Source organism: Macaca nemestrina, chromosome 5, assembly GCF_043159975.1.
Source record: "Macaca nemestrina isolate mMacNem1 chromosome 5, mMacNem.hap1, whole genome shotgun sequence".
NCBI classification, from domain to species: Eukaryota; Metazoa; Chordata; class Mammalia; order Primates; family Cercopithecidae; genus Macaca; species Macaca nemestrina.
Window position 1 is genome coordinate 182910854 of NC_092129.1, and position 17563 is coordinate 182928416.

Sequence of the window (17563 nt, forward strand, 5' to 3'; positions counted from 1 at the left end):
GGAGAGTTACATCTTTATGTTTTTGATCATGATCCTCTTGGAAGCTACTTATTAGGGCCATTTGTGGATGACAACATTAAGAATTAACAAATTGTCTTCTTAAAGTATAACAAAAATTGAATCATTTCATTAGAGAACTATAAAGTCTGTTATTTAAGAGGAGACTATTGTGCTGTTTAAAAGCAGGAAAGAATTATTGAAGGACTCTTCCTGGTCTCCTTTCTAGAACTGAGGCAACTCAACTATTGTAGTCAAAAGAATTTAAAAAAAATTAGTAAAGAGAAAAGCAGAATCTTTGTACATTGGTTGCCAACCAAGTCTCCTAATACCTAGGAAGTTATCAGTCATGTGAATGCATTGAATTTGCATTTTTTTAAGCTAAAAAAGGAAAGTGAATTATTCTAAGAAGTTCTCCTTTCTTGTCAATATGGGGAAAAGGCCATTTTTATTGTTTGGGGCCTGTTGTAGGAAAACAGGAGGGTTGTTTGATGAGAAGTCCCCACTTGTAAGTGTGTGTCACCAGAGAGCAGGAACTGCTGGGTCATCCCTGTTTCACTGCAGACCCCTTTCTTTCTTTCTTTCTTTCTTTCTTTCTTTCTTTCTTTCTTTCTTTCTTTCTTTCTTTCTTTCTTTCTTTCTTTCTTTCTTTCTTTCTTTCTTTCTTTTTCTTTCTTTCTTTCTTTCTTTCTCTTTCTTTCTCTCTCTCTTTTCTTTCTTTCTTTCTTTCTCTCTCTCTCTCTCTCTCTCTCTCTCTCTCTCTCCCCCCTTCCCCTTCCCCTTCCCCTTCCCCTTCCCCTTCCCCTTCCCCTTCCCCTTCCCTTCCTTTTCCTTCCCTTCCCTTAGACAGAGTTTCCCTCTTGTTGCCCAGGCTGGAGTGCAATGGCACGATCAGCTTACCGCAACCTCTGCCTCCGGGGTTCAAGTGATTCTCCTGCCTCAGCCTCCTGAATAGCTGAGATTACAGGCATGGGCCACCATGCCCGGCTAATTTTGTATTTTTAGTAGCGACGGGGTTTCTCCATGTTGGTCAGGCTGGTCTCAAACTCAGGTGGTCTGCCCGCCTTGGCCTCCCAAAGTGCTAGGATTGGCCTCAGGTGGTCTGCCCGCCTTGGCCTCAGGTGGTCTGCCCGCCTTGGCCTCCCGAAGTGCTAGGATTACAGGCGTGAGCCACTGTGCCCGGCCTCTGCAGACCCCTTTCTAAGCATAATTCTGCTTGTAGCCCTTGCGGGGGTTTGTATCTGGCACATACCCCAGAGAGCAAGCAATGCCACCGTCCCGGTCAGGGGCTGCATCACCTGATCCATGGAAGCTCAAGGGTCTGGATGCCCACATGTATGTCTCCCAGGGCGATGTAGTCTCCTCTAGCAAAAGCTAGTCCTGAGTGAAGTGGGAGGTACAAGAGACAAATTCTTATAGCAGCAGAAACCGTTTATCCACATGGGGAATCTGCGGACCATTGTAATAAAAGTGAATTGAGACGATTATCTGAATAGTTCAACTAAGTTCAGGGCATAGTATGATTGGGTCTGCACCTTCCGCATCGCTATGTTACAGTTGGAAGAATTCTGAGCTGGGAGCGGGAACCTCTGGGTTTCAGACCCACGTCTGCCACTAAGGAATATGTAAAGACACACTGTGGGACCCCATTTTCTCCGGTGCAAAATTAGGGCTTCTTACTGAGCTTGAAAGTATGTGCGTTGATCCAAGACAGTCGATGAGTTTAGCTTTGTATTTTGTGTGTGAAAACACATTCCGTGAGGCAGAAAAAATACCAACTTTGTGAAACTGTGCAACAGTGGAGCCAGAGTGGGCACAGATGCTTCTCCTTTGGGATGCTTCAGAGTCAGCAGGCCACACCCTGGGCATCCCCTAGGAGAACGCATCTTAATCTGTTGAGGTGGGACTTTCCGATTTTTTTCTTTTTTGAGAATTTATGTGGGGTCAAGGATCTGAGGCACAGTTCTAGAAGGGACCTAGTTAGGTTCTTTATCCATAGCTAAAGGGCTTGGAGTCCATCCCAGGATGGTTGGAGCTTTTCACCACCCGGGCTCACTCGCAGGCAGCGGAGGCGCAGGGTGACCAGGCCCGTTGGCCACTCAGCCCCGTGCTTCCCGCCCGGGCGGGAACCGTGTTCTAAGCAGAAAGGAGGCCCCTGACTGAGGAAACTGATGGCAACGAGCGCGTCGCTTCCCAGAGATGTTTTCAGCCCCTAGATGCACCGACTTGGTCCCCGTCTGCAGAGAGGGCCCGGCCGGGGGACCAGAAAGGCCCCAGGCGCTGGCGCAGAGACCAGGCCAGGCGGGGACGGGGGCGCGCGGTGCGCTTCTCCCCACCCCACTGCCCGCCGCGGCCTGGAGGGTTTCAGCGGGGTGGGAGGGAACTGCGGCCGTTTAAAGGCGCCGACGGGGCGGGTCGGCGGCGGCTGTGGGGGGCCAACACGGGTTTCCTTGAAAAGGCGCCCACCGAGCCCCGGCCCCACAGCGGCAGCTCCAGGCGGGACTGACAGGTGTCACAGGACGTTTCCCAAACAAACAGACCCCTGGCCACACCCCGCATCCCGCAGCCCCCGCGTCGGTCGAGGGTCACTCGGGTGCCCCTCGGCCTGGTGTTTGCGCAGCTGGGGCCGGGTGCCTTTGCCCGGGATGGGAGCTCTGGGGCGGGGGGAGGAGAGAGGAGCGGGCGGGGGAGGGGGCGGGAGGAGGGGTAGACAGGAGGAGGGGGTGGGAGGAAGGGTGGGCGGGGAGAGGGGGTGGGAGGAGGGGTGGGCGGGGGGAGGGGCACAACCCTGCCCTTGGCAGATGGGGCGCGGCCAGGCCTGGGGGCCTGGGCACTGTGAGCCCCGAGCCCTCCTCCCGTGCCTCCGAGGAATGCAAGTTTTTGGGCAGTTGCTGGAAGGAGCTGTTGGGCTCGAGAGGTGCCACGGCCACCGCGACGCTGCTGCCTGAGGCCAGGATCCTGCAGCCGGACCGAGCAGCCCCTCCGAAGGCCGCCATGCCTGCCGCGACGTGCGGTTCCGCCGAATTCCAGCTTCCCCTGAACTAAAAGCAGCTGTGCAGCTTTCTGTGTTCACTGAGAAAACGGGAGCTGCGCCGTAGCCTTTCCTTCTGGGCTGCCTCCGGCCCAGCACCGATAAACCGAAACTCCCCAGGGCTGGGTGTGTGAAGGAGGGACAAGGAGGGGACGACAGCCCAGGACCCTCCAATACCCCGCCCCGCTGGCCCAGTGTGATTGTCCTGGTCATGGGATACTGAGCTTGGAACTGGTCATGAAATAGGGGTGCAAAACTCATGCGACTCTGACAACCCTTACAGTCCCTGGGGAAACAAAGAAGGGGACCAGAAGCTAGGAGGGGACAGCATTCTACCAGACTCCAGGGTGTTCATTAGCAAGGAAGGATTTATTTTTTCTTTTGAGGGCAGGGCGGAACAGCTGTGATTTTTGGAACACTACCTTTGTCTTTCACTTTGCTGTTTGTGTGTTAACACGAATAAATCAGAAGCGACTTTAAATCTCCCTTTGCAGGACTGTCTTCACGTATCAGTGCGGAAAAGAAAACAGTGGTTTTACAAAAAAGATATTACAGTAGGCTGCACTTTTCCTCTGTGGGTGAGGCACACTGTGGGAGAGACATGGTCCCCTGGAACCAGAGGTGGGAAGGACAGAGCTGGCTGACTCCCTGCTCTCCCGCAACAACATGCTGAGGTCTCATCATTTCTACCCAGGGCACCCATCGCCCCCTGCCCCTAGTTGCTGGTCTGTTTCAGGTTTATTTTGGGGTCTGATTATTGGCCCTGTGGGTGCAAAGGTCTACCTCTTGCCATAATTCAACCCTATTATTATCACTCTTTATGACTACTAAGTAGATGTAATCCAAATCAGTCGACTCATCATCTGTTAACCGGACTTAGGGAAGATTGTTTCTCTCCCATTCCTGCCGAAAGAGAGCATCCTGAAATAAACACCACCCTCCTTCCCCACCTCATTATATGTAGAGCTCAAATCATCCTCCTGTCATGGGTAAGATGGCACCTACCCAAGAATGGCAGCCATGGCAATGAGGCCTGTTTCTAGTCTCTGCATTTCCCACAGTTTGTATTACTCTCTAGAATTTTGCAATCCATGCATTGTTAAAACAGTATTGCCTAGGAACCTACTGAAGAACAGGTGTTCACCACTGATGAAAATCCTCCCTTACATTTGTAATATGGGAAACTGGCTCTCCCTCTCTCCAGGTGGCATTTTCTCTTCAGACTGCGATTGAAACAGGCAGGACACTGCCACCGCTTCAAGTGAAATCTTTACAAGTGAAATCTTTACAGGGAAGAGTGAAAAAAATACTACCCATTGGTTCACACCCAACTGAACTTACACATTCCTAAAAAGGTGGATGGTTTTGACAAAAACACTGTGACATTTAAATTGCTCTTGAAATTGCCCTGAAGGAACCTTTGATGTGTTAAGATAGTTTTATGACAAAATTAAGTTTCCAACTTTTTGAGCCCCAAATCAGAACCAATTTACCTGAAAATATCTATTTGACTCTAGGCTTAAGAGCTCAACTTGCCTGCTGAAGGATTCTTGGGGGAGAGAGGGACACTTCCCCCTCATTTGTTCTGGAAACGCTTAGGTGACTAATTAGAGGAGTAATTGGTCTTCAAGTTTTAAAAAGCCCATCAATGGAAGTTCTATCTGGAAATTTGTTTAGCACTGTATCTCATAAGGAAACGTGCAAGCCCATTCTATAATACCTTTATCGAATTATTCAGGAAAATACTTTGATCTCCAAAGGAAGTTTCTTGAGACCGAAACCTGAGTCCATTTTTTGGGGGGAGGGGGGACAGACATAAAAATCTCTCCACTTCCAACCCATCACCACAATGTGTTAAGTCAGTTGTGAGTTTTATTAAAAAATAAGCACTATGCTTGGGTTTCATAAAATTTATACATGAATATGTACAGAGACACAAATAAAATAATATTAAAAATAAAAATCACACTTGCTTTCAAGTGGCAGTGGTCCTGGCACCCCACATACATAATCAACTTTTTCTTTAAAGAAATTGCTTGGCCCAAGGAGACCACAGTTAGAGAACCACTAATAAAGCTGTAGCCCGTTGCCTGCAACATTTTCAATTCAGGTTTCAAAAATATATAAATAATTTAATTACAAAACCCAACTTTTTTTTTTTTTTTTTTCTCTTTTGGCACAGTGAAGCATTGGTCAATAGCAAGAAATGACTGAAGAGTCTCTGACATGTCTCTCACACTCAGTCATACCTGGAAACGCCACATACGTACACGGATGAGGGCTCAGAAACCCCAAACAGTAGTCATATCATTTATAGTGTGGAAAGGTTCCCTGATGCACTTAGAGGGGAAGGGAGGGACATAAATCAATGGAAGGTGCGACAAAAACAGTAGGAAGAAGAGGAAGCCTGGGCGTTAAAGAAAGACAAAAAAAGTCCTTATGAAGGGAAGGAGGGACAGGCTTCGCAAAGAAACTGACACAAGAATTGCTTTGGTCCTCTGTAAAGTTATAAAAGACAAAGGAAAATATCCTGGACTAAGTTCAAATACTCCTGTCAAAATGCTTTAGCTTTAAGGCACGTTTGATGGAGATTTTTAAAATTCATTTTCCTCTGGATTGAAAGTGCAAAGTCCGCGGGCCCGCGTTCCCGCCTCCCCGACGGCGCGCACTCGGCGTTCCCGAGCCCCGCGGCGCGGCTCAGGCTAGGAGCGTCTCCACCGGGTACGGCAGGTGCGGGCCCGGGCGGCGGACCGAGGCCGCCTGCAGCGCCGCGGGCAGCCGCAGGGGGCAGTACAGGTGCGCGCCGCCGGCCGCCGGGCCTCGGAGTGGCTTGGCGGGGGCGGCGGCCGAGAGGGGCGCGAGCAGGAGGGGCGGCGCGGCCGGCGGCACCTCGGCCCCGCGCGCGCCCAGCAGCGCCGGCTCGCCCGCGCCGTACGCGCACAGCGGCAGCAGGGCCCTGCCGGGCGCCGCGGGGAGGAGCGCGGGGAACGCGGGCAGCGGCGGGCAGGGCGCAGCGCCCCACTGAAGCGGTGTCCCGGGGGCCGTGTCCCTGAGGCGGCGGCTGCGGAAGGGCTTGCTGAGGATGCTGTCGATGGCGAAGGAGCTGGAGAACTTGCGCGCGGGGCTGGCGCGCTCCTCCCGGCGGGCGGGCGAGCGCGTGCGGGGCGAGGCCGGGGCGGCCGGCGCGGGCGGCGGGGCGGCGGGGAGGCCCGGGGCCTCCTCGGGCCGCAGCCCGGGCGCGGGGGCCGGCGCGCGGTGGCTGAGGCGCTTGCGGCGGCGGCGGAAGACCCCGTCGGCGAAGGTGTACTCGCTGTTGGGGTTGAGCATCCAGTAGTTGTCCTTGCCCCAGGGCCGCGAGGGGTCGCGCAGCACCTTGACGAAGCAGTCGTTGAGCGAGAGGTTGTGGCGCACGGAGTTGCGCCACCCCGTGTAGCTGCCGCGGAAAAAGGGGAACTTGCCCATGAGGTACTCGTTGATCTCCGCCAGCGTCAAGCGCCCGCCCGCCGAGTCGCGGATGGCCATGGCGATGAGCGCGATGTACGAGTAGGGGGGCTTGGGCCGCCGCGTGTACGGCTTGCTGCGTGCGCCCTCGCCGCTCCCCGCGCCGCCCGCGCCTGGCCCCGCCGCCCCGGCCTCCGCGCCCTCGGCCACCACCGCTGCAGCCGCTGCTGCCGGGACCTCCTCCTCCGCGCCTGGCCCGCCGCCCGCGCTCTGTTCGCCGTCGCCCGGCGGATCTCTGGCGCCGCCGCCCGCGGCCGGGCTGTTGGCCGCGCAGTCCCCATCCGAGCCCAGGGAGTCGTCTCCCGCCGCCGACAGCGGGGACGGCGCGTCGCTGCCGCCCGCACCCTCCAGGTCACTGCCCGGCTTGTCCCCGTGGGCCGCGCGAGGGGCGAACACCTCCAACTTCATGCCCGCGCACCCAGTCCCTCCCCGGCGTCGTACCCTCTTCTTTCGCGCAGTCTAGGGAAGCTGGTGCCAGGGAAGGGGATGGCGATCCGGGGCCGGGGATCTTCGCCTTTTTCTCCCAGGAGCTCTACCCTGGTCTTCCGAGACAGTCACTTTTCCGGAGTCCTCTTCCGCTGGGCTTTTTCTTTGGAGGGGCTGTGAGTGTTGGATGGACTAAGGGGCGGAGAGGGAGGAGTTGGGTGGGTGTCGCCTTCGGTTCGAGGTTGAGACTTTGGGGTGAGTGTGTGCAGGGGCCGCGGTTCCACCCTCGGGGGCCCGGGCGCGCCGGGCTTAGAAGGCTTTCCTGCCGGAGAGAAGCAGCGTGCGCATCTGCTGCTGGCTGAAGCGCCCAGGAGGGGTTCTGCACTGGCGGTCCCAGGTCCCGTGCGGGCGTCTTCGGGGCACGGAAATGGTGCCGGACGATGTACTTGCCGCCGTGGGGGAGGGTCCGGCGCCTTCAGCCTTGAGCACCCGCGGAGGCGAGTCCCCGAGGCCGCTGCGCCCGCAGCCGCCTTCCCGCCCCCAGCCTCGGGGGCAGCATCTCCCCGCTGGCCTGCCGCGGCTGCGTCTCGCCTCCACCTTCGGGCCGGCCCAATATAACCCTGCGGCGGCTCCGCGGGGGCGGGGCCTGGGCGCGGACTGCAAGGGGTGGGGGAACGAGGTGGCCGAGGTGGCGGCGGCTCTCCAGCTCCCCACCGGGTGCGCACCAGGCGGAGGCCACACTGCAGCGCGGCGGCAAAGTCGCTGGCGCAGGTTGGTTGTTTTGGGTTTGCGGGCCCCGCCTTCCTCCTCCCGCCAATGGGGAGCGCGCGCGCCGCTGTGGGTTTGCGCGTGTCTGTGAGTATGCGTGTGTGCGCGCGCGGGGCCGCCCCGCCCGCCGGCTCCTCTGCTGAGGTGTGGACCCCAGCCCCGGGCAGCCCGCGAGGGCTCCCTGCGCCCTGGAGTTCGGTGACGCAATTTAGGCGAGTGCGCCTGGTTGGGGGGACACGCCACGGTTCCCCCAGGGGGACACCTGAAGGGGCTGGGTCCAGGGGAGCAGGGACTTTGCTCGGGCCTAAGCTGCATGCGGCCTATGTGCTTCTGTAGTAGTGAAAATCGTGCTAATTACGAAAGCAAACTTCTGTCGTCACTGCAGAGGTGCTGACCAGAAAGTGCACAGGACACTTTGCAGTGACCTCTTTCGGGAGCCTTGTCCTATCAGCTCCTTTCAAGGACCATCTTGTCTTTTCCTCTTGTTTTAATGAATACACTCTTGGGCTTGAAATTGTATGCGCCTTTTTGGATGACCTTGACTCTTGCTCACTAAATGGGCTCCGACTTTCACTTTTGTCTTACTTTACCTTTTTCTTTACCTGGCTGGTGGCTCCTGGGGGAGGACAGCAGCGTCCTCCTCTTCCCCTGGGGCGGCTGTGTCTGGCGCAGGGTGCCGGGCTCTGCCTGCACTTGTGTCCCTGCGGAAGCCTCAGACGCCGCCGAGCTCAGGCGCTTGGTTCCCGGGATCTGACAGTCAACAGGAACGACGGGGAGGGCGCGTTCCCGTGGGCGGGGGCAAGAACGCAACCGGGTCACGGCCATTTCTTTCCAAGATTCCATTGGGACTTGTGCTGTGACCTCACTGGCACCAGTGTCGGACCATCTCGAAAGGGGGGACCGTTCCCCACCCCAGGGCGCCCGGGGCGTGATCCCCGCGCGGCGTCATTAGTCCAGGGAGCGGGCGCCCCGGCCCCGGGAAGGTGCACTTCCAGCCCGCTGCCCTGCCACGCCGAGTTTCCTCCTTTTTCCTGCCTTTGTTGCACAAAAAGCGACGGAGCCGCGAGTAGGTGGGAGCTCACCTTTGATGTTTATTTTATTACTTTCCACCATTTGTGTTGAAAACGTACACAATCCTCTCTTATCTTTATTCAGGGAGTTTTGAAGGCATTCACAATGGGGCGGGCAACATGACAGCTTCATCCACAGCTCTGTTATTTTTGTACTTGGGGAAGGATCGCGTTCCGAGATTAGACTGACTGTATTAAGTATGCGCTTCGGGAGCCACATGGGGAATGGCTTCTTTCTGGAGGGGTCTCCTCAGCTCTAGCCTTGGAGTTGATGGTTCCCTAGACCTGGAGAGGGAAGTGGGATGGGACTATATATGTATATATCCAGGTAAAGAGGCTTGGATTTGGCCAGGGATAAAAGGCATTCGTAATGAATGTTATTCTCTCTTGAACGCTGGGGTTGGGCAGGGCAGGAGGGCACATGACTATTTGATGGGGAAGGTAAACCCAAGGAGGGTTGAGGTGGGACCTGTGGTCCCTACAAAGTCCAAGGGAGGCCTCTTTGAGACTCCAGGGCTAAGGCGTCCTGCCACCAAGAAATGTTGGTCGCCGCCAGGGACGGTGTCTCACCCCACCTCCATGTCCCACTTTCCCCCTTTCTTACCCAACCTCCTCCCCTCCCCAGCTGCAGGGGACCCTCTCCTTACCCTGATCTCATTTGGGGAAAGGACCTGCCCCACTTATTATGCCTACCCTGTGGGCTGCTGTCTGCAAGTTTGGAGCCTGAAAAGGTTGGAGGAAAGGGGGTGAGGTGGAGGTGGGTGAATTTTCAGCTGGAAACTTTTTTCTGTTTTTAGAGTGGCTTAGGCAATGCGCAGGTGAGAGGTTGCTTGCAGCCACCTAAGTGGACTTTGAGAAGGAAGACGGCATGGCAGGCCGTGGACCACCTGGATAGGATTAAAACAAAACAAAACCAAAACAAACAAACAAACCGTACCTCAGCTAGAATGGAAGCTCCACGAGAGCAGGGTTTTCTTTCTTTTTTTCTTCACGGCTGCATTCCCCTGTCCTTGCCACATGAATGTGCCATTTGCTGAGGATAAAATGATCGTCTTCTGTTAAAATTACAAATAAAACTGCTTTTTCCGTTTGTGGTTGATGTCAGTATCCATTTTAGCTGTTGTTTTACAGCCGGGAAATCATTCACCTTTTGCGGCTATCAGAGAAACCGGGAATGTATGGAGAAGGGCATGTCTGTCCACAGCACCCTCAAGGCTCAGTACAGATGCTGCCAAAAGTCACGTGCATTTTTTTCAAGTTTCCCAGAAGTGCTTGGATATTTCTGCCCCTTAATTCCCATTCCTCAGGGAGTACATTGATGGGTTAATAAAAAATGCCTGCAGGTGGAGCTTGACCAAACACTTGCAGGTAAGAAACACCTCTTAGCTCATTTTCCCCCTTGCCCTTTAATTTCCGTGGAGATAAGTGAATAAACTATGGCAAAGGATAAGTTCACATTTCCATGATCTCATGACGTCCCTGAAGTGGTGATTTTAGGCAAAGGAAGATAGTGCATGTATCTCCGGGTGCCCAGAACGAACTTAATTAACTGTGGAAACGATCTGCAAATTTAATGCTTTCCATAATTTGATAGTGCTTCACTGACCTAGTTCTTAAACACTAATCTTGGGAAGAAAATAATTTAATTCCTAAAATACCTAAGGTGACTCCCTGTGGAAAAATTGATGACATGCCCTATGCATTAGAAGATCACGCAGGCTCCCAGCCCAGAGGGACTGCAGAACCATCCGGATCACATCCACCCAGCAACCTGGAAATAGTTTTGACTTTCCTGTCATGTTAACCTCTGGATCTGAAGAGAGGGTAGACTTCACATTGCCTTCCCATGAGGACCTGGGACTCTGGATAAAACTACAGTATAATGCTGTGAAGAATTGAAGAGCCTTAGGCATAGAGACCAGGCTAATGTTGAGAGTCCCAGGGCAAAATGCATGGCTTTGAATCCTTGCAGAGTCTCCCTTGGGGCATGGAGAGGGCCTTGACTCAGGCCTCCAGGTCAGGTGGCAGTGAAGGGCCTCTACAGTGATAAAGCCCAGCTCCCTCTTTACTTTTCTTCTTAGTGAAAATACATGGGAAGAAAAGGAGTGCTTTGTCGAACTCTGTTCTAGTCCATTTCATGATCTGTTTGATTCTTTTGGTAGATGCTGAACACTGGAAAAATCCTGCAGAGATTGAAGGTGGGTGTGGGAGTAGACAGAGAAAACTTAGGCATTTTTACATATCTATATTTTTACTTCTTTCCAAAAATGTTTTAATAGGGTCAGGCTCCTTTGTTTGTACATTTTCCGTGTTTGTTTGAACAGTCCCCATTTGGTTTCCTGAGCAATGGGCATGGTTTAATCCAAGAATCCCAGGATTTGGCTGGGCATTACTGACCAGATGCAAAACCAAGGGCTGTGCCTGAAGTTTTCTTTTGAGAGCTCAGGGATTATAAGCAGCGAGAAAGCCATTGGGTACCCATTGAATTAAGTAGTTATTGGGTGGTGGGTCCTGGGGAGTGGAGAGGGGCAGGGAGGTAGGCCTGATCATGGTGGAAAAGAGAAAAAAGAAGGGTAAAAGGAAGAGCAAAAATGTGCAGATACAAAGCGAGATCATCTACAGTACGACAAAGGTTAGAGGTCACTGAGAATGCTGCCTGATTGTGCCACTCAGAGACAAAATCCTGCACACTCTAGCACCGTGTGTGAACATTCCCACGTAGGAAGGAAAGCCCCAGGGCTGATTTGTTACAAGGCGACAGCTTAGATAGTGAGATCATGGAGTCCATTCTTCAGAACTGGCTAGATCTTAGGAACCCTCATTGTCTAGTTTTAGTCCAGTTTTTCTATTACCCGAAGTTCTTTAAATTTTGCGTTTTACAAGCAGAACAAGGAGATTTAACTTCTGTTTGCAATGAGTGATCCAGTCCTCTCTTTTTAACTTTGAGGCTGTAACCATGCACAATAAATTAGAAATCAGACCTTTCCTGGTATGTATCAAAGAAGGAGACTGTCCTTCTATGAAGAGAACTGACTCACATCCTTGGGGGAGCTCCATCACCATGCTGTCATACAAATCCGGGCAAAAGAGGGGCAAGTGCCAAATGAGAGCCAATTTGGTTACACGAATATTAAGATGTACAAACAAAACAGAGTCTTTGCATGGCTTCCCATGGAGCTGGGGAAGGGTCTATGTCCCTTGTCTTGGCCAGTAGTCCCTCAAACCTGGTTTATGCACAGTCTAGGTTTATGCATTTGGAGTGGATATGGGGGGGAGCGGTGAACTCTCCCATTTAACTCCAGAGAAGGCATTGCCACTCTAGGTAGGTGTGGGCTTTGGAGACAGATAACCTTGGGTTTGTATCTCTGCTCTACCAGGAAAGTTACCAGACCTCACCTTTTTTTAATCTAGAAAAATAGCAGTTGTATGGATTTTAAAAACTGAACTACTAGGTTCTAGGCCCTTATTAAATGTTATTTATGTCTCTCATTCCGTTTCATACTTGGAAACTTATTTTCGAGGGGTATACTATCTTTGTAAGCCCAGATAGGCAAATTCTTCGGCATTAATCACCGACGTAAACTTTCTGGGTAAAAACTGGAAAAGTGAAAAATAGTTCTTGGAGGAATGAGAAATTTCTTGGGGTTGGTCATTTAATCCTAGTCTGTGGCCAATACCTAGTCGGTGTTCCGGAAATAAAAAGAAAAGTCAGAACCCTTTGCTTCAATTGTGAGCAAGCCCCTTATTCAAAATTTGAGCGGGAGTTTAGTGCACGGTTACTCAGAGTAAAACCCATGCTAGAAAATCATGAAGGAACAATGTGAGGAAAATTTCTTTCTTTCTTTCTTTCTTTCTTTCTTTCTTTCTTTCTTTCTTTCTTTCTTTCTTTCTTTCTTTCTTTCTTTCTTTCTTTCTTTCTCTCTCTCTCTCTCTCTCTATCTATCTATCTATCTATCTATCTATCTATCTATCTATCTATCTATCTGCCTATCTATCTGCCTATCTATCTATCTATCTATCTATCTATCTATCTATTCATTCATCCATCTATATAGTTTTTATTAGGCAAGATTTCAAGTATGTATAAAAGTAAAGAGAATGGCCTAATAAGTAGTGTTCATTGAGAATAGTGTTCACTGATCCTGGGGTTGTTTATTGTTTCTAGGACATTTTTTGATTTGTGTCTCTATGCTGAATATCAATCACATCAATGTCATTACTTATTTGCTTTATCATTCCTCTGTGTGTGTGTGTGTGTGCGTGTGTATCTCAATCTTTCTATTCTTATTTCAGAATCTCAATTCCTGTTTTATTACTAACAATGTGATAACTGAAAACAGTTTGAATTTTACTTGTAGGCTTTGTTTCAGTCAAATTACCAAATTTTAAAGTAACTTGAGATAATTGTTCTCTAGCGATTAAGTCATCAACTTGATATTCAGTGTCTTAGTCCACTTTTTGCTGCTGTAACAGAATACCTAAGACTGAGTAATTGATAAAGAAAAGACATTTATTTCTTACAGTTCTGGAGACTGGGAAGTCCAGGTACATGACATTAACATCTGGCAACAGTCATTCCATGATGGAAGGGTAGAAGGTGGAAGTGAGCACAAGGAGGGAGGGAAGAAGGGAGCTAAAATGATCGGGAACACCATTCTCACAATAACATCATTAATTCATTCATCAAGGCAGAGCCCTCATGATCTACTTACTTCTTAAAGACCCCACCTCTTAACAGTATTTACAGTGGCAATTAAGTTTTCAAGACAAAAACTTTGGGAGCACATTTAAACTGTAGCCTTTAGTTAGCATCATCTGGTCCATTTCATTTTTTATTTCCTTCATTTGTTTAATGAGTAAGTAATATTGACTTTTTTTTTTCTGAAGAGACAGGATCTCTCTATGTTGCCCAGGCTGGCCTCAAACTTCTATGTTCAGGCTATCCTTCTACCTCAGCCTCTTGAGTAGCTGGGACAACAGGTATGTGCCTGGCTTGAATATTGACCTGGTTTTAAAGTCAGAGTTATAACCTGAAGCATATTCAGGGAAATTTAGTTTTTATCCATATTTTTCCACCTTGTTCCTTCCTCCACCCTGTAAGTAACCATTTGATAAAATTTTTAAAATTACCCTTTATATTAGTTTGCTAGGGCTGCCAAACAGAATATCACAGACTGGGTAGCTTAACCAACTGAAATTTATTTTCTTGCAGTTCTGGAGGCTGAAAGCCCAAGATCAATGTGTTGGCAGGGCTGGATTCATCTGGGATCTCTCTCCTTGGCTGACTGTCCTCACACAGTCTTCCCTCTGTGCATGTGCGCCTCTGGTGTCTCTCTGTGTATCCACATTTCCTTTTCTTGTAAGGCCAGCAGTCAGACTGGATTGAGGCCCACCCTAAAGACCCCTCAGTTTAATTTCATTACTTCTTTAAAGACCTTCAATCCAATCCAATACAGCACTGAGGTACCGGGGGTTAGGACTTCAACATATACATTTTGAGAGGACACAACTCAGCCCATAACATGTTTCTATTTAAAATAACTAAGCCAACATAGATGTATTTTTATATGCCTCCATGTAGGTAGTGTTAAAATTTTATATACAGTTAGTTCTATCTACTTTATCTTCTTAACTTTTCAAAAAATCCTGGAATTCACTCCATGGCAATATATAGAGATACTCTTATTTGGAAGACAATATTTTGACTGTTAATTGAGCACAGAATTTTCTGACATTGAAGGAAATGTATTGATTTTTTCATTTGGCTTTATGACTTCAAAGATGGTAGGAGAGATATATGAGCCATAAAAATGGACAACCGTGTATGGTTGGAATGCCTTTGAGGTCCTCATGTGTACTGTCCTCTGACTTCATGACCTTTCTTGTTACATGGCCTATTTCCCCATGTAAACCAGAGACAAGAACATACATAAAAACAGCTTGGCCCAGAGACATGCAGTGCATACATGAGGTAGGACAGTATTCTGACCTTTTCAGAGGTCAGCGATGCTATCTGGGCATCGATATCACAATATGAAGACCTTGGCAGGTAAAAATGGAAGCTGTGTAGTGGGTGGTACATGTTGCATGGTACGCAGAAGGTCTTTATAAAATGGTATGCCCAGTTGTTCATGAGAACAGTTGGTAGCTTTGTTTTTTAAAAATTATATATTTTTTATTTTTGTAGATTTGGGGATACACGTGCAGTTTTGTTACATGGATGTATTTCATAGTAGTACAGTCTGGGATTTTAGTGTAACCATCACTCAAATAGTGAACATTGTACCTATTAGGTAATTTTTCAGCCCTCACCTACTTCCCTCCCACCTTTCTGAGTCTCCATTATCTATTAATTTCATATGTCTGTATGTACACATTAGTTAGCTCCCACTCGTGAACGAGAACATGTGTTAAATTTGACTTTCTGCTTCTGAGTTATTTTACTTAAGATAATGGCCTCCAGTTCCATTCATGTTGCTGCAAAAGATATGATTTCATTCGTTTTTATGGCTAAGTAGTATTCCATGGTATGTGTATACCACATTTTCTTTATCCAATCATACATTGATGGACAATTACACTCTTTATCCAATCATGTATAATTGTCTGTCAATGTATAATTGGATAAAGAAAATGTGGTATACACATACCATGGAATATGTATATACCACATATACATATAGGTTAGTTCTGTATCTTTCCTATTGTGAATAGTGCTGTGATAAACGTATGATAAACATATACATGGAATATGTATATGCCACGTATACATATAGGTTAGTTCTGTATCTTTCCTATTGTGAATAGTGCTATGATAAACGTATGAGTGCAGATATCTTTTTATATAATAATTTATTTTCTTTTGGGTAGATACCCAGTAGTAAGGTTGCTGGATGAAATAATTTGATTTTTAGTTCTTTGAACAATCTCCTCACTGTTTTCCATAGAAGTTGTATCAATTCGCATTTCTACCAACAGTATATAAGCATTCCCTTTCTTCCACATCCTCACCATTTGTTATTTTCTGGCTTTTTAATAATAGCCATCCTGATTACTATAAGATGATCTCTCATTGTGGTTTTAATTCATATTATCTCTGATGACTAGTGATGCTGAGCACTTTTAAAATATGCTTATTGGCTATTTGTAAGTCTTCTTTTGAAAACTGTACGTTCGTGTCCTTTGTCCACTTTTTAATGAGGTTGTTTTTTACTTGTTGAATTGTTTGAGTTCTTTATGGGTTCTAGATATTAGTCCTTTGTTGGATTCATAGGTAGCCAATATTTTCTCCCATTCTGTAGGTGGTCTACTCACTCTGTTGATTATGTCTTCTCCTGCACAGAAGCTTTTTAGGTTTAATTAAGTCCTATTTGTCTATTTTTGTTTTCGTTACATTTGCTTTTGAAGTATTAGTCGTGAATTCTTTGCCTAAGCCAATATTCTGAAGAGTTTTTTGGCCAGGTGTAGTGGCTCTTGCCTGTAATCCCAACAGTTTAGGAGGCTGAGGTGGGAGGATTGCTTGAGCCCAGGAGTTCAAGAGTAGCCTAGGCAGCATAGTGATACCTGTCTCTACAAAAAAATTTAAAAAATTAGCCAGGCATGGTGGTGTGCACCTGTAGTTCTAGCTACTTAAGAGGCTGAGACAAGATAATCGCTTGAGCCCAGGGAATTGAGGTTGCAGTGAACCATGTTTGTGTCACTGCACTTCAGCCTGGGTGTGAGAGAGAAGCCCCATCTCTTTAAAGAAAAAGAGTTTTTCTTACGTTTTCTTCTATAGTTCTTATAGTTTCAGATCTTACATGTAAGTCTTTAATCCATCTTGAGTTGATTTTTGGATATGGTGAGAGATACAGGTCCTATACTTACGCATATGGCTATCCCAGTTTTCCAGCACCCAGCATCATTTATTGAATAGGTGCCCTTTCCCCAGTGTATGTTCTTGTTGCCTTTGTGGAAGATCAGTTGGCTCTAGGTATGTGGCTTCATTTCTGGGTTTTTAATTCCATTCCATTGATATATATATATATATATATATATCTGTTTTTAAACCAGTACCATACTGTTTTGGTCACTATAGCCTTGTAGTGTAATTTGAAGTTAGATAATGTGATGCCTCTAGATTTGTTCTTTTTGCTTAGGATTGCTTTGGTTATTTGGGCTCTTTGGTCCCATATGAATTTTAGGATAGTTTTTCTAATTTTGTGAAAAATGGTGTTGATATTTTGATAGGATTTGCATTGAATCTATAGATTGCATTGGGCAGTATGGTCTTCTTAACAATATTGATCCTTGCAATCCATGTGCATGGGATGTTTTTCATTTGTGTCATCTGCAATTTCTTTTATCAATGTTTTATAATTTTCTTGGTAGAGACCTTTTATCTCCTTCATTAAATGTATTCCTCAGTATTCAACTTCATTTTTATTTTTGTAGTTATCGTAAATGGCATTGAGTCCTTGATTTGGCTCTCAGCTTGGTCATTATTGGTGTATAGAAATGCTACTGATTTTTGTATGTTGATTTTGTATCTTGAAACTTGATTGAATTCTTTTATCAAATCTAGTGGTAGTTGGAGGAGTCATTAGGGTTTTCTAAGTGTAAGATAATATCATCAGCAAACAGAGATAATTTGACTTCCCCCCTTCCAATTTGGATGCCTTTTATTTCTTTCTAGCGCCTGATTTTCTGGGTAGAACTTCCAATGCTGTGTTGAATAGAAGGGGTGAAAATGGGCATCCTTGTCTCGTTTTAATTCTTAGGGGAAATACTT

The 17563-nt window shown here is 48.1% G+C and overlaps 1 protein-coding gene and 1 long non-coding RNA gene across 2 annotated transcripts in view; one reads left to right on the forward strand and one right to left on the reverse strand.

The window, feature by feature from the left end:
- LOC105464805 (uncharacterized) overlaps positions 1–17563 on the forward strand; it is a 200065-nt gene that overhangs the window by 71815 nt on the left and 110687 nt on the right. The gene's annotated exons all lie outside the window — the stretch shown is intronic.
- On the reverse strand, positions 4883–6937 carry LOC105464806 (forkhead box Q1). Its single transcript, XM_011712877.2, has one exon. The coding sequence runs from the start codon at positions 6935–6937 to the stop codon at positions 5726–5728; it is 1212 nt and encodes a 403-aa protein (XP_011711179.2). The 3' UTR covers positions 4883–5725.